Consider the following 25,976-nt stretch of genomic DNA (forward strand, 5'->3'; position numbering starts at 1 on the left):
GCAAATGTATCCAGTGACACTTGAAAATGAGAGTTGCCAACCATGGTTTTGCGTCATGACACTTCAGTCTTCAGCTTGTTGATATAATTTTATTCTTGCTTTTCATAAAGTAATATATATCTATAGATCTATAAAAGTGAGAATGTACATGTGTGAGGACACTTCTCAACCTATATACTCAACAAATTTTTTATCTACAAACTTGAAATTTGGTATATAGGGCATTCAGATATGTTGAAAACTTTTTAATCAGTTTTCATCCGAAAAAAGGGCTGCTAAGGGGTAAAAATGTAAAAAATTGGCACTTAGAGGTCATATGTCAACTGTTTCATCACTGTGCATGCGTGAATCATTCATATTATGTTAAGTTTAAGTAGGATTGAAAACACATTTTAAAGATCATGTTAAGCTGGCCTAATGGTTATTGTACTTGACTCATTGTCTTTAGGTTTTGGTTTTGATCTCAGCTCGAGTACTTTTTTTTTTTTTTACTTACAAGTAGTGAACTGTTTAGAAAAAAACAATACTCACATGTTCATATCTCAGGGTTTTTTTTTTTTTTTTTTTTTTTGTTTTACTTCATTTTTTTAAGGGATTTAGCATTACGTTAAATACCAGGCAACGCCGGGTATATCTAGTGTATAACAGAGATAGAAATTTGGTAAGCAACAATAGTAGACATTTTATTTTTTTTCATTTTTGGTATGCATATATTTGATACATAACATTGAACGCTGTGACCTTTTGCTCTTCATAAAATATGAAAATGCGAACAGAGACTTGAATAATATATTTTGAGCTAAAACATTCCTGCAACTGAAACAGGCCTATAGGTCTCTTTTCCAACACCAGACATCAGGTGTTTATAGTGGGACTTTTTTATTTTTCATTAGCAAGTAATCATGTATCAAGGCTAAAATAACATTCAAGGATAAGGGTTAATGAGTTTGTCAGGTGGACGTTGAGATAAGATTGTGAGAATTGATAACGATGGCTGCAACTAGTCAGAATTTGATTCTTTAATAGGACAGCTCGACAAGAATTTGTAAACATTGGACTTGAAAACAACCCCATTATACTATGACGGGTAATTCTAGGGAAGAAACGTTGCTCATGGAATGGAAGTTCTGTTTAGTTTTAAGTATATAGGAGGGGGAGGAAAATCTTTGACAGTGGTTTTAGCTAGACGAGGCTTTGTTGTGAATGTTTTACGGGGGGGGGGATAGAATAACAGGATTAATTAAAAATATGAAAGAAAAAAAGTTAAATACAAACCAACAAAATTGAATGTTTTGTTTAAATTGTATTTGCTTTATTTTAAGTAAAAAGACGTTTTATTTATTTATTTATTTTTTTTTAAAGATTTAAAGAATATGTAAATTTATAATTTTTCAGAAAAAAATAATGGTGCGCTTTTACTATTTACTAGTTTAACTAATAAATAAAAACATGCTTCAACAATCAATCTCTCTGGTTGCATATTCTTGCTATCATGGTGAACGAAATATATAAATAGTTTCCTTGAAAATAAACCTGAAAATTCCAAAAAGTTTTTTTTTTTTTAAAACATTATCCTATTTTTCTTTTTTTTTTTTACATAGGCATCACCACATTATCAAGGCCCAGAGGCCACTCAAGGATAAGGGTTAAAGAGTGTACAGTAGAAATTGGTCAATATAGTAATCATTAGTAATGAAAATTTGGTAAATTTGATAACTTATATGGAACGGCTCATCAAGAACTTATTTACTTTAGACTTGAACACAACCATATTGTAGTCAGCCGGAAAGCAGGAAAACGGAAGACAATTCCACAGGCGTGCAGTTCTAAGAAAGAAGCTTTGTTCATGGAATCTACGTTTAGGTTTAGGCACAGATAAAGAGTGGGGGAAATTATTGATAGTGTTTACAGCTAGACGAGTGTTTCTTGTGAAAGTTTGGCGAGGGGGGACCATAGATTGAAGCTCAGTTGAACACTTTCCATGAAAATAACGATACATCAGAGACAAACTCGCAACATCTCTTCTGTGAGATAGAGGTTGCAAGGAGGAGAAAAGGGCATCTCCTACGAGGCTACGAAGTCTATTTTGAACTCTATCAAGGCAGGATAAGTCCTTTCTAGCAGCTCCTGTCCAGATGTGGCAACAGTATTCCATCCTTGGACGTACCTGGCTCTTATATAGATAGAGAATAGCATCAGCAGTGAGATATCTACCGGATCGATAGAAAGATCCCACCATTTTTCCAGCGGCCTTGGCAACAGATTTGATATACGTGTTCCATTTAAGATCAGGAGTAATGGTCAAGCCCAGAAGCTTGTCAAAACTTGAGGCCTCCTGAAGACGAGAGCCATTCATTTCAATTGATGACAAATATGGATTAGAATGTTGATGATGTAAAGAGAGAAGCTTGGTTTTAGATGCATTAAAAGTAACCAGCCACTCCTTTCCCCATTGTACTACGTGCTCAAGATCAGAGGAGAGAGAATTGGAGAGAACTTGGTCGTTTACTGTCTTAGATGTGGTACCATAAATGGTAGTGTCGTCAGCATAAATGTCTACAAATGATGTAAGGATATGATTTGGAAGATCATTAATGTAGATCAGGAAAAGAGTTGGGCCCAGGATGGATCCCTGAGGGACACCGGCATTAATACTGTGAGCTTCTGATTTTTGCCCCTCAACTACTACTCTTATGAACCTATCAGAAAGAAATGATTTAATAATTGAGAAGACTTTTCCAGCTATACCATAGCTAGCGATCTTATGAAGTAAACCTTTATGCCATACCCTATCAAAGGCTTTAGATATGTCAAGAGCAATTGCCCTAGAAAGATTGCCACCGTCGAGAGATTTGCTAATCCTATGCGATATAATTGTAAGGACATCTGCTGTAGATCTAGCAGAACGGAAACCATATTGAGTGTCACTAAGAAGGTTATTTTTGTTGAGATGGTTGATTACTTCTGTATTTAACAGATTCTAGCAAGTTACTCATGACGCACAGGAGACTTATTGGCCTATACTGAGAGGGGGATGAGCGATCACCTGAATTCTTAAATACAGGGCATACTGATGAGATTTTCCAGGGAGATGGGAAACTATTCTCCTTAAGACAACGTTTAAACAGTTTTCTTTTTATTACTTTTTTTTTTTAAATCGCTTTAATATTATTCATAATTATAATAATGACTATCGATAAAGCTATTGCGTATATATGAGAAAATATGATGATACAAATTAGAAATACATATGTGAATTTATAAAGAGTTTGTAATAAATTAATATAGGCAACAGCATTCACCCTAGGTGGGTTAAACTGATTTTTCCCCCGAAGGAGGAAGTTTCAGAGGAAGATCAAATTCACAAGTGATTTCCAGTCACATGTATATCCCAATCAGGGGTAATAACGACGTTAGGTTTTGCAAGAAGATGTCAACATTCTCCTACCTCTTACATACAATGCTTAGTATTCCCAAACGGCCACCCTTATGGTACTGACCAGGCTCAACATTGCTTAACTTCAGTGATCTAATGAGAATAGGTGTGCCAACGTGATTATGCCATACATGTTAAATTAATATGCAAATTAGGAAAATCTATAACTGTAAGCTTGCAAATTACTATATACATATATATGCTAGCAGTTCAGCTCGGCTTTGCTTAGGCCTTATGTACTCTTCATAACATATATATATATATATACATATTATTAAAAAGTTTGGCTTATGTTCAGGTAATCTACATCTAAAATTTCAAGTGTTTAGACCCAAAATTCACGGAGGAGTTTCATAGAATCTGCAAAGGTCAACTCTTTCAACTTTGACCTCTTGGCAGCCAAATTTTCGTCCAAAAACTGATTAAAAAGCTTGCTGCATGCCAGAACACCCTTTATGTAAAATTTCAAATGTTTAAACCTAAAATTGGCTAAATAGTTTGCTAGAGACCGCAAAGGTAAAATCTTTTGAACTTTGACTCCTTAGCAGCCAAATTTTTGGCCAAACTATGTCTGAATACACTTTATGTAAAATTTCAAATGTTTAGATCAAAAATTGGCTGAGTAATTTGGTAGAAACAGCAAAGGTCAAATTTTTAACTTTGACCCCAATTTTGAACCCTTTGGGTGCAAATCAAATGAAAAAGTTTGATCCATGTCCAAGTATCCTAGATCTAAAATTTCAAATGTTTAGACCCAAAATTAGTGGAGGAGTTTGGTAGAGTTTTCAAAAGGCAAATCGTTGAACTTTGACAGCCGTTTCTGGACGAAAACCAATTCAAAAGATTTTCCCAAATCTTAATACCCCTTATGTCAAATTTCGAGTCTGTAGACTGAAAATTGACAGAGTAGATTAGTAGGGAAATGTACACATGCAGACAATTTCGCTTATATATATATATATATATATATATATATATATATATATATATATACACACACACACATATACTAGCATTCCAGCCCGGCGTTGCCCGGGTGTTTGGAGGTGTATGCTGAGCAAAAAAAAAAATAATAAAAAAAACAAAAAAAAACGGTCAATTTTTTTTTAACTTTGACCCCTATTATGACCCCTTAACATTTATTGTTTTGGGCTCAAACCAAGTTATTAAGTTATATCCATGTCCAAGGTACCTATATCTAAAATTTAAAGTGTTTAGACTCCAAATTGTCGGAGGAGTTTGGTAAAGTTCTCAAAGGTCAAATCGTTGAACTTTGACCCCTTAACAGCCAAATTTCTGGTCGAAAACCAATCACATAGATTTTCCCAAATCTCAGTACACTGTATATCAAATTTCAAGTCTGTAGACTAAAAATTGACAGAGTTATTGCGTAGGGAAATGTACACAGACATGTTCACTTTTATATATATATATTTCAAAATACTAGCAAAAGTACCTGTCATTGACTGGGTTCAAAAACAGCCTACAGAAAATGGACTCTGATTTATGAAAGTATGATCGGTTATGAAAAGGAAGGGTTGTAAAAAGATAGCTTCGAATTTGGGGGTATCAAAACCAAAGCAAAATATGATGAAAGTAAAAATAAAATAGATAAACCTCATAATTTATTATACCATACCTGTTCACACTGAAACACTTATCACAATATTCTGTGGATCTATATCAGAAAACTTGTTAAATGTTCTGACATATTTCCATTCTATGGAGGTCAGGTGCGAACGAACACCCCATAATTTTATTATACCATATTTCTTCAAACTAAAACATAATTATCAAAGTATACTTACGCAGATAGATATAAGAAGTCTTTATTAAAGTTTGTGCCTATTTCCATTCTATAGAGGCCAGGCGCGAACGCAAACCCCACAATTTTATTATACCATCCCTATTTAAGTTAAAACATACTTATCAAAGTATTCTTATGTACATCTATATCAAAAACACTTGTAAACGTTTTTTTTTTTTTTTAATTTATAAATTTTTTATTTCCATACTTTGTGGACCAGGCGCGAATGCAGACCCCACAATTTTAATGAACCACTATTCTGCCAGATCAAACATACCCATTCCTGTGCCTCGATACATCTTCTATCATTATATGTAATCAATTTTTTGAAATAGTCAATCATATAGGAGCCTATTCGTGACTACACACACACATTTATATTATAGATATTGTATCATAAAATTAAATAAGCATAGACCATGTTGATAATATAGTAAGGATAGATAGGAAAAAGCGTTTGCATTTATTCATTTAGATTAGATGAATGTTAAAATGCAGTATGCAAATAAGCAATCTAGATTTTATTAGGTTAACCTTCCTCTTTCAAATATTGTAAAATTGGACACTGACACGTTATGAATACTATTGCAAATGTCAAATACTTAACACTCTGGCAGTAAGTTTTTAAAAGTAATAAACTAATCTAATTAACGATTTTTTTTTTAATTGTGAATTCATAAACCTTGATAAAGTGATCGGTTTCATTTTTTTAATTATTAAATAGAAAAACTAAATTACTACTACCATACGCTAATGGATAAGGCTAGAGAGTCATATGTTTCAATTTAAAAAAAAATTTATGGACACAATATACTAGTACTCCTACTACTACTATTCTGTATCCATAAATTTTTTTTTACAATTTTGTGTATCTGTAGTTGAAAAATTTGGTTCAAATTTAGTGACAACTGTTGATTGAGATGATAGCATGAGTGACATTCAGTAGTTTCAAATGAAATAAATTTTAGATATTTTCAGTGAAGTTACATTTTTATTTAAATAGTTTTACCAATATGTATTTTTTAAGGGTTGCATTGACTAATTTCATTTAAAAAGATTCTCGAAGACCTTAAATTTTACTTAAACGTTTTAAAATTATATTTAATTAATCTTTTTGTCCTTTTGTGAATCGAAGCAGACATCAGATATTATCTGGATATCAACATCAGATTTGATGTTGATATCCAGATTTAAAAATAAGGCAATAAATTTGATTATCTTTAAAGTATTGAAAAACAATTGGAAATAAAATCTAGACTTTTCATCAATGATGTAAGCCTCTAGATCAAAGATTTGGGCGCTTCTTCATTATAATAGCAAACTTCGAAAATCAAAATTATGTAATTTCAAGTAAAAGCAGTGGTACATACTTAATTGTCATGTCGAATTTAGTAACATATCCAAAAATTACGAAAAACGATAAGACAGAAAATTATTAAATGAAAATAGTTTTCAAAATAGATTTCACATTTATACATAAACTATCAGGCCGCCCGATGTTGTCAGTCATAAAATATGCTTAAATATGATATTTTAATGTATGCAAGTTTCATATTTATTATTATAAAGCAAATTTTCTATTGATTATTATATTGTACCTAACATATATAGTAATGATTTCAAAAGTTAAAATAAATGGCTCCGCTTCCATCAGCTGGAATCGAAACTAAAACATTCAGCGCCTCAGCCATAGTCGTTATTTAGTGCTTCAATCTTCATCGCTACTGTCTGAGCTATTGCCAGATGGATAAATAAGGCTAAACATTAAGCGACTTCAAGCTACAAATGTGTATGTATGCATGCTCAGGAATAAGTCGATTTACTCCTGTCAAAGTCAACTGTTTTTTTTTTTAAATGACCCCTTAGCAGCTATTTTTACAGGCTAAAAACCAAATCAAAAGTGCTCCCGATGTTCAAATACCCTACATATCAAGTTTCAAGTCTGTAGACAAAATATTCAGAAAGGCGTTTGATAGACATTCTGCACGCACGCACGCACACACACACTAGCAGATCGACCGGCATTGCCTGGTCATAAAATCTGCTTGAATATTATAATTCATGCAGATTTCGTATTTATTGTTATAAAGCTAATTCTCGATCGATTATTATATTGTACCTAATATATAGTAAGGATTTCGAAAGTAAAAAAAATAACTTGTGTGCTATCCGCTAGAATCGAAACTGAAACATGGCTCTTCTAGCCTTATCAATTGGCATATGACCAAAATCCATACCTATACAAAAAACTTTAAAATAATGTTTTACCTATAATTTTTAATTAGCGCATGCACAGAAAAAAAAAAATATATATATATATAGTCGATTTATGCCAAGCCATGGTCAATGTATTTTTCAATTTTAATCCCCTAGCAGCTATTTTATTAGCTAAAAAAACAAATCAAAAGTGTGCTACAGGTCGAAATACCCTATATATCAAATTTCAACTTTGTAGACCAAATATTTAGAGAAGAATTTGATAGAGGCTTTTTGCACACACACCAAGAAAGTGTGCTAGAACGTTTTCATCTTAAATTCTACGCAATTATGCACAATTGTGAAACTATGCATAAAAAGAATTAAGCGTAATAGTGAAATGAAATAATCTAATAAGAAACCATAAAAAATTAATGAATGAACGCTCATTTTTCAAATTGCAAAGTAGTTAACCTTTATGAAGTCACTTGCATATCCATGATCGAGTAAGTTCATTTTAATAATTTTTAAATAGAAAAAGGTAGGCTTTTAATATCAATGTCAGAGCGAGAAAAAAAAACTCAACTTTATAGGTATATAGATAAACAGCATGAAGTCAGAGGGTGTAACTGCAGTTTGCCTTATTACAGTTAATGGCGAATGTAACTCATTCATAAAGCGTCAATGTTTTATATGCAATAATATTTAACTAATAGCGACATGACAATTAAGTAGATAACTTTTTTTTAGTTGATATTGACATAAGTAAGGAGATAACATTGGTTTTTAATGAAAATTCATTTTTTTCAATTCTCTGATTTTGCTCTTAGAAGAAGCACCAAGATTTAGTGTCTCGTGAACATCAGATATCCTCACTAGGGCGACTGATCCCAATATTAAATGCATAGCAAATACAGAATTATATAGATTTTTTTTATTTGGTCGCCAAGAGCCACTCAAGGATAGGGTTTAATGTCAGCTAAGCAATGGGGAATACCATGGCAGTGTTAATATTGATCAAAGGTATGGATTGTGTTTGATTACTTATGAAAAGAATTAGCTGACATTCGATCTGAAGATGACCAAATTGTAATCAAATAGCAAAGCAGTCCTGCGGTAATGTGTTCCAGAGGTGTGAAAGCATTTGCAAAGATGCTTTGTCTATGTAAATTTCGCTGGACGCTAAGAACTTGGGAGGGGGGAAGAAAAAAGGCACTTCCCATTGTGGTAGCAATGTGAATTGCTGTGAATGTCTTATGAGGAACCAAAGATTAGAGCTCAGTCGAGCACCTCCCATGTAATTAACAGTAGAGTAGAGAGACTAGCAACGTCTTTTCTGTAAGAAAGCGATTGTAGGAAGGACTAGTAATCATTTCATCACTAGAATTTGAAGTCGATTTTTATTCTCTAATAACCAATCAAAGTAATTCATGCAGCCCCCTCTCCTCTGCTTAATCTATTATTTAGATAAAATATACATATACGACATTTTGTACATTTGCGCAGTTATTTTTTAATGCGAGTTCATATGTAACTATACCTGATTACAACTATCTTCTCTTATTCTTTGTACTGACCCGATGGTACATTTTCTTTTTTTTTCTTTTTAGCATTTGACCTTTCATTCCTATCTTTCTCAGCATCATGATTGTGAATGAAGCCACAATGTTATCAAATCTTTATCAGGAGAATCGCTGTTATCCAGCTACTTGAATTTGCCTCTCATACAATTTCTATTTTAATTTCTTTCCTTGAAGTGTTTCCTCAATTTTTAAAAAAATAATTAAATAATTAAGATGTAGTTTGCTTTTTTTACTTGTGCTACCTTATGCTATCTATACATTATCTTTTAATTAACAGTAAAATTTAACAAATATTTTATTTTAACTGTTATACTATTAGTTTATAATGGAAAAGTATGTACATTTGAACGTCTTTAGTTTAAAGCATATGTTAATGAAAATACTTCGTAGACAGAGTTACAAACGCGATATATTTTCTTTGTTCATAATTTAGTGAAGAATAACAAACAGCAGTTAGAGCAATTATATAAGGAAAATAAATGACCATGGATGTACATACACGAGATAATAATAATAAATCCCGATAAAAATTGGATAACTTTGTGGCTTCATTCACAATCATGATGCCGAGAAAGCTAGGATATTTGGGCTGGTGCATCTGCTACTAGTCTCTCGCCCCTGGAAGGGTTCAAAAGAGATTACTAACCTGATAGGTCCTGAACTGTCATCTAAGCTTCAACCTCATCCCATCGACGAAAAGTTGCATCCCTCTGTCTGTTTTACAAGTATTTTAATAATGGATGTTTCCACGAACTACAAGCCCTTGTACACCCTTGACGTAAATATTCCCGACAAACTCGACAAGCAGCAAAGTCCCACCCCTACACAATAGAGATCCCTAGATGTAAGAAAGCCTTCTACTCTAATAGTTTCTTCCCCAGAACTGGTAGACTTTGGAATTCCCTTCCGGGTTCCTGCATCCCCAACTGTACTGACAGAAGTTCAAGTGTAATGTGAACAGACATCTTGCTGCTCAACTCCCTACATAGTATCCCTGTCACTTATGTCTCTGATAGTAGCCCCCTATATCAAAGTGGCAATGTGTATTGTTTGGGGTGAAAATGTAATTAAAAAAGTTTTATTTTTAGATAAAAATAAACACAGAGGTGCTACAAGACATAGCTTATAAGATGCACAGATCACGAGCAACCTTGAGAGATGCATGATCAGTTGAGCAATGATTTATCACGGAATAGTGGGATCTTCATGTATCAGCTCACACACTAGATAAAAATTCGTAAGCATTCATAACTGTAAAAACTACTTTAGTGATACGATCGATGCCCCCCCCCACCTCCAAAGCGTTAGGAAATGAAAATAAAGAGGAAATAAGTTGATCAGCTGAATAAAGGTTATATAAAGTGAGGTTAGTAGAAAGACTAGGAGAGGAGGAGTTGTTTACCAAGGCCGGCTGAAAGAGGATTGTTAATCAAGGTGTGGCAGTAACAGGGACAAAAAGCCGGACATAGAAGTAGATATATTTAGAATTAATAGTTTTAGAAGTGGGAGCAAATTTTGTAACAGTTTACGAACAATAAGGCAAAAAAAAATAAATAAATAAAAAATATTGCTGGGGTATGACGTGACCAGACAGTGACAAACGTTTGATGTTCCTTTTTCTATGCTACATGATGGTATTACTCACACACACACACACACACACACACACACACACACACACACACACACACACACACACACATTTACATGAAGTACTTGTCTTGTGCTGTTTTATTGTCGCATGACTACACACTTCTGCAAAATGTATATATTTTTAAAATTTGAATGGCTGTTAAAAACCTCAAATTTCAACATGGATAACATTTTCATATGACAAACACTTGAATCAATAAAAGACTCAGTGTAAACAAATAAAAATATGACAGTGTTTTTATTTTACTGGGATATATCTCTCACATTTATTAGATTAGCATATTTGTTAGAGGTTCCAGAGTTTCCCAATTTTTTTTTCAGGTGGCACCTCTTGGCATATAGAAAGATTCCTAACACTTTTCCCCCATATACATACAAGCTTCATTTTTTTTTTTTTTCAAAGTAATAACAACGATATTAAATACAAAACAATTCCTTAATTCATTTTAGTTTAATCTTCACAAATGCTGAAAATACACAGGTATTTTTTGTTTGTTTCGAATTGAAAAAATATGTATTGAAAGATACCAAGTTAATAAACCATTTTATTTTATTTTTCAAAATTATGTCTATGAGATGGGTGTACTTGGTGTAGGGATATTATTTTCTGCACGTCAGGCTGGAACTCACCGTCTAATTTCCACATTTGGTAATTTTAATTTTATTTCTCTGCTTGGAAAGAAGCTAGGAAATTGCATTGAAGTCCTGTTCTACTAAATATGTTTGAAATGCAGTAAAATATATTTCCACCTTATTGCATGATACTAGATAAAAGTCAGATTTATTTTTGAAACCAAACTAAGTCTTCCTCTTCCTTTCCAGTTTTCTCACTGTCGGTATCTAAGAATGGATTAATTACCCAATCTGGTATTTTAAGAAATAAAGATCCTGAAATCTTTCAGACGTGTCACTTTACACCTCTTCCAGGTGAACAACGAAACACTTGAAGGCTATCATCATCTGATATGCTTTTCTCATCATCCAATTCAGAAAGACTTGGAAACTGGTAAAGTTCATGATGGATTAAGTTCAGTGTGAATAGCATACACAGCAACAGGAATGTGAAGATGATGGGCTTCATTTTCATGAGTTTGACATCATTTCCTTGCAAATTAATTTCCTTGAACTTTGTAAATATATCTCACAGTAATATCATCTTTGATATTTTAAGATCGCAGACCAAATCTTTAGAGTCTTAGATAAATTCTACAACTGTATCAAATAATGAACAGAATAATTTCAAGGAGATTTCCTTTGACAGCCATTTTACTTGTGTGTAGAAAGCAAAATAAAAAAAAAAAGAAAAAAAAAGAAAAAAAAAAGTTACTACTTTGACTTGATATCTACAATGAAAAAATATCTACATTGTATATCTCAATTTTTTTAGATATACGAATCTTTGCGTCAAGCCATAATCTTTCAATTCCTTGAGCATGTGCTCCAGTGTTGAAATCAACAAAATTTTGCTAGGAATTTACAGAAAAAATTAGGAACAGTAAATTGGTTTAAATTAGATTACTAAGCCTTCAACGTCTTCTTGTTGCATAATTGGCTGAAGTGTTACATGACCTTTTCTTTGAATGTTAGGGTTCCTGGTTGGGTAACCACACATTTTTTCCAAACCAATTAGACGGGTTTTCTTCGTTCTTGTGTTGATTGCAGTATGAGGTGTAGATCACATTAGAAAATGTAGATAAAGTAAACTTATGGTGCATAGATAACAAAGCTAAAGCGGTATCAAGATATATGCACTAAAATAGATGAAGAGGATTTTGGATAAATTTATTTGTTTTTTCTTTTTTCATCATGAAAAGTAAAAGTAACCCAAAAGTTATGGATGGTCCAGGCAAGATGAGATTTGATACATATACACATATGAGGAAAACCATGACCTTATTATCCGTATCCATTTATATATGATGCAAAGTCTAAGATACATTGGGTTATTTCCAAGAAAAATACAAGATTGAAATTTAAAAAAATAAAAAAATTATTACTTACCCATTTTCTAACACAGTCATACATATAACATCACGTACTCCAGGATTGAAGATTTTATCTGCCGAACAGCCATCCAAATTCCATGTTGCAATCCGAATCGCAGGCGTATTATTCCGTTTAAAAGTGAAAGGTTGTACTTTTGGTCTAATAGACTTTCGGGCCAATGGCCCTAAAAGTTCCACAAGATCCTCAAAAGAATTTGTTAGTTGAGCTGTTAACTCAGTATAGTCTACATTTTCAGACTGACCAACATTAGGTAAATGTCCGTTGGTGTTTTCTAATTGTTGCTTGGGTGTTGACATTAAACTATGGTTAGCGATTGTAGATATAGTCGCAGTGGATATATCTATATCGCTCAATGTTAAATGGTGTCGAATTGCCCCTAAAAGGCCCGTCCCAATCCCTTTCACCTTTGCAAGTTCATCAAGTGACTTAAAGGGTCCCTTTTTGTCGCGATGTGCAACAATATTTTCGGCTATTAACTGACCAACACCTTTGACCTTCATCAACTGAAATACATTGGCAGAATTTACATTGACTCTCAACTGGGCACTGCTGTTTGACCGCCTTATACTACGTTCATTAAGGTTCACATCTTGACGGCTACTCCCAGGGGAACTTCCGCGAGAGCTGTTACTTCGTTTTTGACTGACACAGATCTCTGCACGCATAACCCCGAGTTTGGCCGCGCCGACACCGGACACAAGAGCCAGATCCTCAACTTTCTTGAAGCCACCAATACGACAACGGTATTCTATGATATTTTGGGCAGTGCTTCGGCTGACGCCGGGCAATGTCATGAGTTCTTCTTCAGTCGCATTGTTAATATTGAGTAGATTCTGGAACTGGTCTCCTTCGTCTCCAAGATTCGAAAGGTTAAAAGCAGCACTGAAATTATGTCCATGACATCGGCTGCTGTTGAATGTACCTCCATGACGGTTACAAATTCTATCTTTGCATCGAATTCTTTGAGGTATGCAACAACTATTTATTGCTCCCATCGCAACGATAGCTTAGTTGTGGGTGTGGCAGAGGTTCCTTTGAGCACTGATAACAGTGACTCTGCCTCCCAGAAATAATTTATGGCACTTGTTCGAAGACAAGTGGCTCCATCGTGATGGTCTGGCCAGAGAGAAAAGTTCACTACAAGCGTAGAATTTCCATGTTACATCTTGAAGTGACCAGTCGCATGGACGGTAAACAAAATCGTCTGAAAAAAAAAAAAAAAAAAAAAAAAATATATATATATATAGAATTAATTCAATGAATAAATATTTTAAAAGAAATTTACCAAATCAATATTATAAGATGTGCTAAACAAGGGGGAGGGGGGGTCTGAAAAATATGAAGCCCTAATTGGTCTAAGAACAAAATTATGTGATGGAGAATATTTTTGAAATAGTTCTTAAAATAGTTAAACAGGTGACCTTATAGGCTTTCATTCTCTCACAGCTTTTTTGATATGGGTATCTCAAAAATTAAAACAAAAAAATTAAAAAGCGTAACTAAAATAAAACAAAAGAAAATCATACAAATGTTTAAAAGACAGATGACATGGGCAAAAATAGATATGGAAAGAGAGAGAGAGAGAGATATGGAAAAGGAAAGAGAGGGAGAGAGAGATATGGAAAAGGAAAGAGAGGGAGAGAGAGATATGGAAAACGAAAGAGAGGGAGAGAGAGATATGGAAAAAGAAAGAGCGGGAGAGAGATACGGAAAAGGAAAGAGAGGGAGAGAGATACGGAAAAGGAAAGAGAGGGAGAGAGAGATACGGAAAAGGAAAGAGAGGGAGAAAGAGATACAGAAAAGGAAAGAGAGGGAGAGAGAGATACGGAAAAGGAAAGAGAGAGGGAGAGAGAGATACGGAAAAGGAAAGAGAGAGGGAGAGAGAGATATGGAAAAGGAAAGAGAGAGGGAGAGAGAGATACGGAAAAGGAAAGAGAGAGGGAGAGAGAGATACGGAAAAGGAAAGAGAGAGGGAGAGAGAGATACAGAAAAGGAAAGAGAGAGGGAGAGAGAGATACAGAAAAGGAAAGAGAGAGAGAGATACGGAAAGGCAGAGAGAGATATACAGAAAGGGAGAGAGATGAACAAAGAGAAATGAAAAAAGAGAGAGAAATACAAAAAGAGATATATACCACAAACTATTGCTATACGCAAATAGAGTAGTAATGCTGGCTACTCTTCAGAAGAGAGTACTTAAAGAATCCCACACGGGCCACCCGGGATTTCATGAATGAAATCATTTATGAGAGGTTACACATATTGGTCTAGGATGGATGTGGACATAGAAATGGTGGTTAAACAATGTAGATGATATCAACTTGCAGCAATGGATCCGCCACTAAAAATGCAGCACTTAACGAAATTTTTAGTCATTTTAGACTAACGGAAACCTTAGTCAGCGACAATGGAAGCCAGTTCACGAAAAAAATTGAGGAATACTGCAAATTATTGTCTATTAAGCACGTGATAATGCTAGTTTAGCATCCAAAACAACGGAATTGCAGAAAAATTTGTGGACACATTCGAACGAGCTCTGAAGAAGAATCAAGGTGTGAACTAAAATGGAAGATGTATTCAGAAATTTTTGGCAGTTTACAGAATTATGCCAAACTCAAATACGACATCGCAGTTATCACCAGCAGAGTTAATGTTCATGAGGAAAGTACACTCTGTATGTGATAGGTTGTTGCCTATTCCAGCAGAGACATCCTCAATAAAAGAAAAACAGATAACTAAAGTCTATAGGCCAGGAAACAAAGTTTTTTTTTTTTTTAAACTTTGAGGCTGGAAAGAACATTTTGACAAAAGGGAATAATATCCAAAAGAATTGGACAGGTGATATATGACATAAAAAGAAACACATTTCCATACAATAGAGATTGGAATCAGTTGAGACCCATACACACTACAACAGAGGTCATAGAAAGTAACGAAATACCATACGACTCGTTTTAAATTCCTATCCTTATAAGTCAGAATTCTCCAATGGAGGTATTCTCGAATTCAACGCCAGAAATAACAGTGGGTCAAAGATCACCATGGCAAGGCTTGAGTAAGAAAAGACAGAAAACAAGTAAAAATACTATGTCCAGACTTTCAAAAAAATATATTAAAGCTAAATTTCACAGGAAAATTTAGCTCAGAGGTGCATAAGTATATAACATAAGAGAACATAAGTACATCCGGATCTTTCCTTCTGCAATATTGTGATTGGTTGATTAAGCCATAGATACTGGCTGATAGAGATTTGAGAGAGATGTCCACTTTGACTACAATACTCGTCGATACTGCAACATACCAAATTTATTAAATTGAAGCAAAACCTCTCAGCTACTTCAAATGATATATATCCGTTTCCCAGGATCATATCAACGATTTTACATGATTTTTTGTTGTACAACCTTTTCGTTCTGTTTCGGGTGGGATTTTGTTTGTCCGTTTTCATATGGGTAAAATTCTGTGCAAGTACCTTTTTTCTTATTTAAAACTAAAACTATTCTATGATTTTATATAATATTTTGTTGTACGATCTTTTTTTTAGATAGACAGTAGTAATAGAAATCGTTTTGTACTGGCGCTTTCGCGTGGGAACAATTAATAAATATAATTTAACTTTTGACATAATCATGTTTTTATAAGGATAACAAAATCAAAGGATCTCACAAAGTAAGTATAAATTGTGACATCAGAATAGACACTAGATTTATTTCCTCTGCACAGATTTGATGGAGGACAAAATCCTTTGTGTCTACTTTCTTAGTTAAATGATCGATTTGCACCTTCACTCTGTAACAGGCCTTGAGTAACCTTTAAGCCTTCATAAGAGGCGAGTTATTAAAACAAAAAATTATGAAAAAAAAAAAAAAAAAAAAGCAATATTAATAAACGACAGACATTTCATATAAATATTAATTGAAATTTATTTAAACTATGGAAATGATAGTTAAGGATTCCTGATAGCAGGTTTAATTTCACTGACTTTGCTTGGGTTGTTGCTTGTGTAGCCAGTACTAAGAAAGTTCTGTCTCCAGAGAAATACTTTCTGATTGGTTGATGTCCTATTTCTTTAATTAATCAAAATGGAGTATTCTGTAAAAACTAACTAATCAGAATCAGGTATTTATGGAAATTGTTTGGCTGCTGCTGCTGCTGTCTTTACTACCGCTGGAACAGGGTTCCACAGATATATAAAAAAAAAAAAAGAAAAAAAAAGAAAAAGAAAAGGAACCAATAAACTTTACAACCTAGCACCTGGGGATTTTATATGTTAAATTGAATAAGAAATTATTAATGAAACCCAATTGTTATGAAACTAAAAATATTTTTGGCTAATGTAAAATTTTTTTGGTTGTTAAGGAAAGAGGTGAAAAAAAATAATGGCTTATGCTGATAACAGATTGAAAATACAATGTATCAATGATAATTTTGAGGGTCTTGACAGAATAAGTATTTTCTAGAGTGAATTACATTTTTAGTGTAAAGAACATGCTGCAAGGGTAAAAAAGGAGGGGAAAAATCATTAGTCAGAATCAAATATCGATTTGTAATGGACAAATATATGATGGTGGTACTAATTTTTTACTCTAGACTTTTCATTAAATAAAAAGTATAAAGTTTATTTATTATACTTAATCAACAGATTTAATTTATTATGTGTGAAATTCAAACATTTTTAAATAGGTCATCACATCTGGTCCTTTTAGTTTGCCTTTACTATACACCGCCATATATTAAATAAACCCTTTTGATGACTAACTAATAAGCTACTCCCTTTCTTTAATATATACACAGAAGTCAAAACATTTTCCTTTTCTCATCTATTTTAATTTAAAAAAAACAAAACAAAACAAAACAATAACAAAAAAAAAAAAAAAAAAACTCTGCTGATTTCATATGGAAGACAATATAGGATGAAGGGGATTATCTAGGATATTGATTAAGTCGGATCAGCTCAGCGTCTTTACAAACACGCTACCCACATCTGCACTGTTCATGTCAACAGGTCAGAAGGTTAAAAGGTATAGGAAGATGGAGAAGGGCACGGCAGACTTTAGTGTAATAAAAAAAGTGAGACATAAGAAACACACACACACACACACACACACACACACACAGTGTTCCGACAAATTCAATATTTTTAAATAAGGAAAGAAAAATAATATATTGGTAAACATCAAGGTAATATTCAGTTTAACATCCATTTTACATGCTGGCAGGTGTTGGGTGGCTTTTAGATTTGGTTGGTTGGTTGTTTTTGTTTTACGGCATATCAACCCTTTTCGGGTTATTTAATGCCGAATCCAAAGATTTTGAAGAAAAATTTTTTTAATAGAATATATTTGCCTTTGGCCCAAGCGCCATCAAGACCGCTTCACTCAAATCAGCTGAAGGCCAAATCATCAATAACTGCAACAAGAAGATGGAAAGGTGGGCCGAGTACAACCGGAAACCATGATCACTGAGCCAGCACTGGAGAGTATCTGAGCACTCTCCAAAATGGACGGGCTTGATGTTCCACCCACCATTGATAGGCTCAGAAAAGCCATAGACTCTCTATCCAGCAGAAAAGCAGTGACAACATACCCCCTGAAGTTGTAAAGATGGCAAAAGAGAGCTCTCTTCTAAAGCACCTCCATGAACTCTTGCTACACTTCTGGGAGGAGGGAGCTGTACCTCATGATATGCGCAACGCAAAGATCATCACGATCTACAAATGGAAACATGACCCACTGAAAACTATTAATACACCCCTTTATCCTTATATAAATTTAACATACACCCTCATATGGAAAATACAAAGCTTCTCTTTCCAATTAAATTATACCACCTTTATTATATAACTTAAATAATTATTTATATACACGATAACAACTCTCCTCTCTTCCCCCACGATATATTATATACATCACTTCCACATCTTTCCTACCAACCCAAATGTAACCTACATCCCCATGAACCCAATGAATCATAAAGAAAAGTACTCTTAATATACTAATCTATACGCATCTTTAAGTAATATGTAATAACCCCTTTATACTCAAACATGAGCATCTTCCAAATGAAAATATAAAAATAATAATATACGAATCTTTTATTATCATTAATCCTTTAATATTATTATATTTTTAATTTGTAATTTAATAACAGTCACACACATATAACACGATTTCATGTAGCATATAATTCCTGTAATACTAGTTAAAATTATATGTCAGTCCATCATATAACGAAATAATACGCTATTGTTACTAAATCTGAATACACATAGAAACAGATAAGCATACGACCTCCATAATAAATAATATTAAGTTGTAGTTAAATAGTACTAAGTTTATATATATATATATATATATATATATATATATTATATTATATATATATATACACACACACACAGACAGCTACACTATCAATAATTCCCCCCACTCTTTATCTGTGCCTAAACCTAAACGTAGATTCCATGAACAAAGCTTCTTTCTTAGAACTGCATGCCTGTGGAATTGTCTTCCGTTTTCCTGCTTTCCGGCTGACTACAATATGGTTGTCTTCAAGGCTAACATAAACAAGTTCTTGGTAAGCCGTTCCATATAAGTTAACAAATTTACCAAATTGATTACTATATTGTCCAATTTCTACTGTACACTCTTTAACCCTTATCCTCGAGTGGCCTCTTGGCCTTGATAATGTGGTGATGTCTGTGTAAAAAAAAAAAGAAAAAAAAGATGGCTTGAAATTAAACAGACGCTCAGACAATAATTGCTGCCGTCCTTCCATTTTGTCAGATGTCTTTGTTTTGTGGGATGCTGAGGATTTGAGGCGGACTCTAAGATTCTTTTGTAATCAGTAAAGCTATCCATATCGCTGAAACCATGGTTCATCTCTAGAAAACATATCTATTTTTAAACAATTTGTATATATAGTGAAAAGATATTTTTAAATGTTAGAAAAAAAGTTTTGCAGGAAACTAAAACAGAGAGTGCAAAAAATATCTCAAAATGAACCTTTGTTGCTCATAAAATTTTGTGTATTAATTCAAGTTCAAACTCCTTCACACAAAAGTTAATATTAATGGTTGTTTACATGAGCCATGTATTGGCAAGCATAAGACCTTGCTCCCCACTCCTCCAAGGAAATTGAAACACCCTCTCCCAAATTATCAAAATTTATACTTTTTCATAAATATCTTAAAAGAATATTCAATTTATCTCCAAATTCAACAAAAATCGTGATTTATGGTGTTTAGTGATCAAGAGAAGACAACTAATGCTTTGTTTTTGTTAACTAACAATATTTAAACATTTTTATTTTTTTTTTACATTTTCACCCCAAACAAGGCACATTGCCACATTGATGTAGGGGGCAACTATCAGGGACATAAGCATCAGGGGGTACTGTGTAGGGAGTTGGGTAGCAAGATGTCGGTTCCTGTTACACTTGAACTTCTGCATGTCAGTATAGTTAGGGAAGCAGGGACCTGGAAGGAAATTTCAAAGTCTAGCGGTTCTGGGGAAGAAACTACTGGAGTAGAAGTTTCTCTTACATCTAGGGATCTCTATTGTGAAGGGGTGGGATTTAGCTGCTTGTCGGGGGTATTTAGGGGATACTTATATTTCTATTAGGAAAATATAATAAAAAGAAATCATTCATCGATTTATAGTGCAGGAAAAGCTCCTTAGCCACACTCTGTTTTATGTGAGACCCCCCCCCCCATCCCTCCAGATACACACGCTCCTTTTCCGAGGGTAGACCAAGCCACCAACCAAACTAAGTGCTGCTGGATGGTCACATCTGTTGTCCTTGTATGGTTGGTTGACTTGATCGTATTGGTTGCTTCTTGCTCTATATCTGATGGAAAACAACACCTGGTCCCAGGAGGCGTTGGTGTTTCTGTTTTCACTGACAAAGCCCATTTACATCAACACAAGGCTAAATCGTTCACAGCTCTCAACATTGACAAAGGGAAATGCTTTGCATTCAAACGATGGCGTCGTCTATTAACGGCCGATTCATTGTATAAGTGAGACCCAGAACTGGAAGCCTATTTCAAAACTCACTATTTCACTTTAGAAAAAACAAAACAAAGAAAATCAGTTGCATAAAGTCAATTTAATATTTTTCTCTATGATATTGCTATTCCTACTGGCCGTGTATATTTACTAGTATATATATGAATGACAAACCTATACTACACTGCTTCCCTCCTGCCTAAAGGAGGAGGTAATGTCTTGGAGGATGGTATCATGTGCACAGAACATATACTACACTACCTCTCTCACCATCAAAAGGAAATTATGCCTGAAAAATTGTTGTCTTGACTAACCAGCATATATCATACAATCATTCCTTTCCCATAGAGAAGGAGCTAATGCCTAGAAAACTGGTCAAGTAACAACAATGCATATACTATACTACCTCCTAGATTGAGCATTAAAAGATAGTAATAGTATAATTTTAATTTTAGACGAATAGAAACCAAATCCACATTAGTAATCTCTATCCATCTAGGAACTTTAAGTGTACGTGCAAGAGAGAGAGAGAGAGAGAGAGAGAGAGAGAGAGAGAGAGAGAGAGAGAGAGAGAGAGAGAGAGAGTTTCCTATGGCTACCCAGATTTTTATGAAATTTTACACCAAGGTACTTCATATGTCTGGCAGTGTTGTTAGATATGGTTTGGTACCGGAATGTCTTCAATAAGTGTTGATAATCGAAATAATCCAATGAAAAAAGGAACAGGCGATTCTGATGAAAGTTAACACCTTACACAACCTAACATCGCAAGTGCATTTGAGAAATTTTATTACCATACAAGCCAAAGGGCTCGCCATATAAAATCAACAGTAGGTTCTTTGATATGACAGACATGCATCATACTTTCTTCGAAATAAATGTTTCTGCTTAGAGCACAAGTTGACTTTAGCATTTTAAACTAATTCAAGTCTATATATAAAAATAATTTTATAAAATTAACAATAAGTTCTCTACAGTGCAATGTAGACTGCAATGCATTGTGAATGAAGTCGCTTTAAGAGTTATGTGAAGCTTCCTCCTGGTGCACCGTGATGGGTCCCCAACTAGAACAAACAATTAATCGATTTGATCGAAAAATGGGCGATTTCACAGATTTCGATGACAATAAAAATATGGTAATGTGAAACATTCGTTGATCATTTAATCCCAAGCACTGTTGGGTCACCCAGCTAGTATATATATGCAAAAGTAACCATGTCTGTCTGTGTGAGGAACGGTCTCTACTAAACTACTGTCAATTTTTGGTCTGCAGGCTTGAAACTTGATATATATAATGAATTTAGACCTGGAAACAAATTCGATTTAGTTTTAGATGATAAAAATAGCTGCTAAGGGGTCAAAATTGTAAAAATTCGGACTTGGTTAGCGTAAGTTTTTGGTTTCGATTTTAGCTGATGGAACCCAAGTAATATTTTTTTTTACTTTTGAAATCACTATATATTGGGTATAATATAATGATTAATAGAGTATTGACTCTATAATAATAAATATGAAATCTGCATGAAATGAATTATCATATTTAAGCACATTTTATGACATTAGTAATTTGAGTTTTTCCTTTTAAAAAGGGCATTTAAAATCAAAATGATGTTGAATCATTGTTTAGTTTGTGATAAAAAAAAATCACAACATATATTTTATACCACAAAATTAAAAAAGAAAAGAAAAAAGAATGGAATTTATTATGTTTATGCAAATTCTAGTGTTGGGAGGATTAATCAAAATATGAAGCAGAAACAGAACTTTTGGAGGTATCGAAATCGGTATCAGAAAAATTTGTATCTTTTCTGATGCAAAAAGCAATTCTTGTGATTGTATTTTGTTTGTTTAAAAACAATTTTCCATTGCTGGTACTAATGATAAATATTTATTGATTTTAAATTACTAGTAAAACTAAAATCTATATACACCACTAACAAATATATTATTACATTTGCAAAATATATGCACATGTTACACAGGTTTTTTTTTATAGTAATCCGAGAAAAATAAAAATAAATAAAAAAAATAAAAACAACTCTCTAGCTAAATAACTAGAAGTTTTAAAAGAATCGGACATTTAAAACAGAATCAGTAATGTCATCGGAACTGGAAGAAAAAATATATATATATGTTTATGTGTGTCTGGTATTATGTTTTTTTTTTTATTATTATATTTCACCTTTTATTTATACCAATGCTTTAACTTATTAAGCTCAATGTAATTACAGAGCACATAACAAATAAATGACAAAAACCTATATTCCAAATTTCAAAATGTTGTTCATCTTACAATTTATTCCTTTAAGTATGTTGACATGCACAATTCTTGACAACATCTGTTTCATAGCGCAAAATCATTCATTTAATTATTATATCAATGAACTTATTCTGCCCTTAACTTATCAGAAGAAAAAGAAACTATCAATTCATTAAAAGAAAATGAATTCATGTGGGCATGATTACAAAATCCGAAAATTGGGAGAGGTTGGAATTTCATTTCTCTTTCATTTTATGCCATGTTTCAATGAATTGGTAAGTGCTTTTTCTTCTGATGAGTTAAGGGCAGAATATATTAATTGATTGATATAATTAAATGAATGATTTTGCAATATGAAACAAGTGCTGCCAAGAATTGTGTATGCCAACTTGGAATATAAGCTTTTGTCATTTACATTAATAATATATATATATATATATATATATATATATATATATATATATATATATATATATATATAAATTCATAATTAGATTCAGCAAGTTTAATTTCATATTTTAAATATCTGAAATTTTATCCTTTTAAAATAAACTTTTAGTTTTCATTCGTAGTTGCACCATGATTTAACCTTCACTATAGATCAAACACAATAACCGTCTTTCAACGGCATTGAGAAACGGGGGGAGGGGGTAAAAAAAATTGTGTTGATAAATGTCCTTGTTACTGGAACCATTTTTATCTATATTTGTTTTTACAGAATATCATCTCTTTTCTGAGTTATTTTATGTTGAATCAATTCATTTCGGTAAAGATTTGCACGTATTGATATTTTTAATATCTTCACTGAAATCTATACTATGCATAAATATATTAGCTCTTTGTTTTATGGCATATCAGACCTTTGGAATAAAATACCGACTATAACATGTTCGTCTTCAAGTCTAATGTAAACAAATATTTATTTAGTTTTATTGTTATGCAATCATTTCCTCTTAATTTTATGTCTACTCCATCGATTGTGGCATTAATCATCCAACTGAAAATCTATAGACACATTTTCTTATAATAACCTAAAAAGCAAATAAGGGTTATATCATCATTAATAAAAAAAATTCATTACAGCTAGAATTACCTCTGCTACAAGATAAACAGCTGTATGTTTTTTCTTAATATACTATTTAGTTCTTGACATTAATTTCATAGCATATTATGACGTTATTTCATTTGCATTATTGTGACTGCTGTTCTGACCTTGAGTGTTATTAGCACAACGTTTTAGCCGAGGTAACCTCCGACCTCTGGTATGGCTGACCACATATGGAGGGAAAAGTGAAACCATCTATCCTTATGGGACGAACGGTGGAGAGTAAGCCGACTTAGGGAAGCAGCGCATATGCTGGGTGATGATGACCTAAGCAGACCTAGTATAGAATTTAATACAATATTGAAACCATTAACAAAAACTAAAATAAAAAAATAATAACAATCATATATATATATATATTATATATATATATATATATATATATATTAGTAAACTGTCATAATAAGTGGTGATCTATAGTGATAAGTAGTAAGATTGTACATTTAAAAACAAGAATAGGTTTAAAGCGCCCCAAATTTATACAAAAATTGTTTGCAAGAACTTTTTTTTTTTTTTTTTTTTTTTTACATAGGCATCACCACATTATCAAGGCCCAGAGGCCACTCAAGGATAAGGGTTAAAGAGTGTACAGTAGAAATTGGTCAATATAGTAATAATTAGTAATGAAAATTTGGTAAATTTGATAACTTATATGGAACGGCTCATCAAGAACTTATTAACTTTAGACTTGAACACAACCATATTGTAGTCAGCCGGAAAGCAGGAAAACGGAAGACAATTCCACAGGCGTGCAGTTCTAAGAAAGAAGCTTTGTTCATGGAATCTACGTTTAGGTTTAGGTACAGATAAAGAGTGGGGGAAATTATTGATAGTGTTTACAGCTAGACGAGTGTTTCTTGTGAAAGTCTGGCGAGGGGGGACCATAGATTGAAGCTCAGTTGAACACTTTCCATGAAAATAACGATACATCAGAGACAAACTCGCAACATCTCTTCTGTGAGATAGAGGTTGCAGGGAGGAGAAAAGGACATCTCCTACGAGGCTACGAAGTCTATTTTGAACTCTATCAAGGCAGGACAAGTCCTTTCTAGCAGCTCCTGCCCAGATGTGGCAACAGTATTCCATCCTTGGACGTACCTGGCTCTTATATAGATAGAGAATAGCATCAGCAGTGAGATATCTACCGGATCGATAGAAAGATCCCACCATTTTTCCAGCGGCCTTGGCAACAGATTTGATATACGTGTTCCATTTAAGATCAGGAGTAATGGTCAAGCCCAGAAGCTTGTCAAAACTTGAGGCCTCCTGAAGACGAGAGCCATTCATTTCAATTGATGACAAATGTGGATTAGAATGTTGATGATGTAAAGAGAGAAGCTTGGTTTTAGATGCATTAAAAGTAACCAGCCACTCATGGCATAATGGATAAAGTATTAGGTAAAATTAAATTCTAAGTGATACTCTTTTGGAGGTTGATGTTTCAATTCCTAGGGTAGACAATATTAATACAATTGCAAATTCCTTAACACTTTTAGTTAGTCATGGCTGATGGAACAAGAGCCGGCTATCCCATAGATTAAATAAAAGGTCCCATTCAAAATTCTGTGCAGACTCCAGAGTTCAACAAGATACACCTAAAGAAGGTGTTGTGAGAATAGTACTCAAGATGAGACCAGTAGTCCAAATAATTTGAATTATTAATACTCATCTGAAAAATTCAGAAACAAAATACAATTAATTCTATTTTTTCCCTCCAGTCTTTGATGTAAGCGGTCTTGAATACAAACATTGCACATGTCCACTTCATAAATAATTTCTCATTCTGTTATATACTTCGTATTGTTTTATTGCTTACCGACTTTTCAAGAAATAAACAATTTATTTACAAACTGGAGATCGAACACCACAAATAAATTCTGTAAATTCTCGCCTTATTTGCATTCATTTAAAATTCTAAAATAT

At 33.3% G+C, this 25,976-nt stretch overlaps 1 protein-coding gene across 2 annotated transcripts in view; it reads right to left on the bottom strand.

Moving 5' to 3' along the window:
- LOC145292841 (endonuclease/exonuclease/phosphatase family domain-containing protein 1-like) overlaps positions 1-25,976 on the bottom strand; it is a 230,395-nt gene that overhangs the window by 133,610 nt on the left and 70,809 nt on the right. For both annotated transcript variants that reach the window (XM_080138899.1, XM_080138891.1), the window contains one exon: positions 12,677-13,886. In XM_080138899.1, coding sequence (XP_079995025.1) covers positions 12,677-13,677 — 1,001 coding nt within the window. In that variant the 5' untranslated portion in view covers positions 13,678-13,886. The remainder of the gene's footprint in view (positions 1-12,676; positions 13,887-25,976) is intronic.

The sequence above is a fragment of the Euprymna scolopes genome, chromosome 2 (genome assembly GCF_053919585.1).
Source record: "Euprymna scolopes isolate OS-2025 chromosome 2, ASM5391958v1, whole genome shotgun sequence".
Lineage (NCBI taxonomy): Eukaryota > Metazoa > Mollusca > Cephalopoda > Sepiida > Sepiolidae > Euprymna > Euprymna scolopes.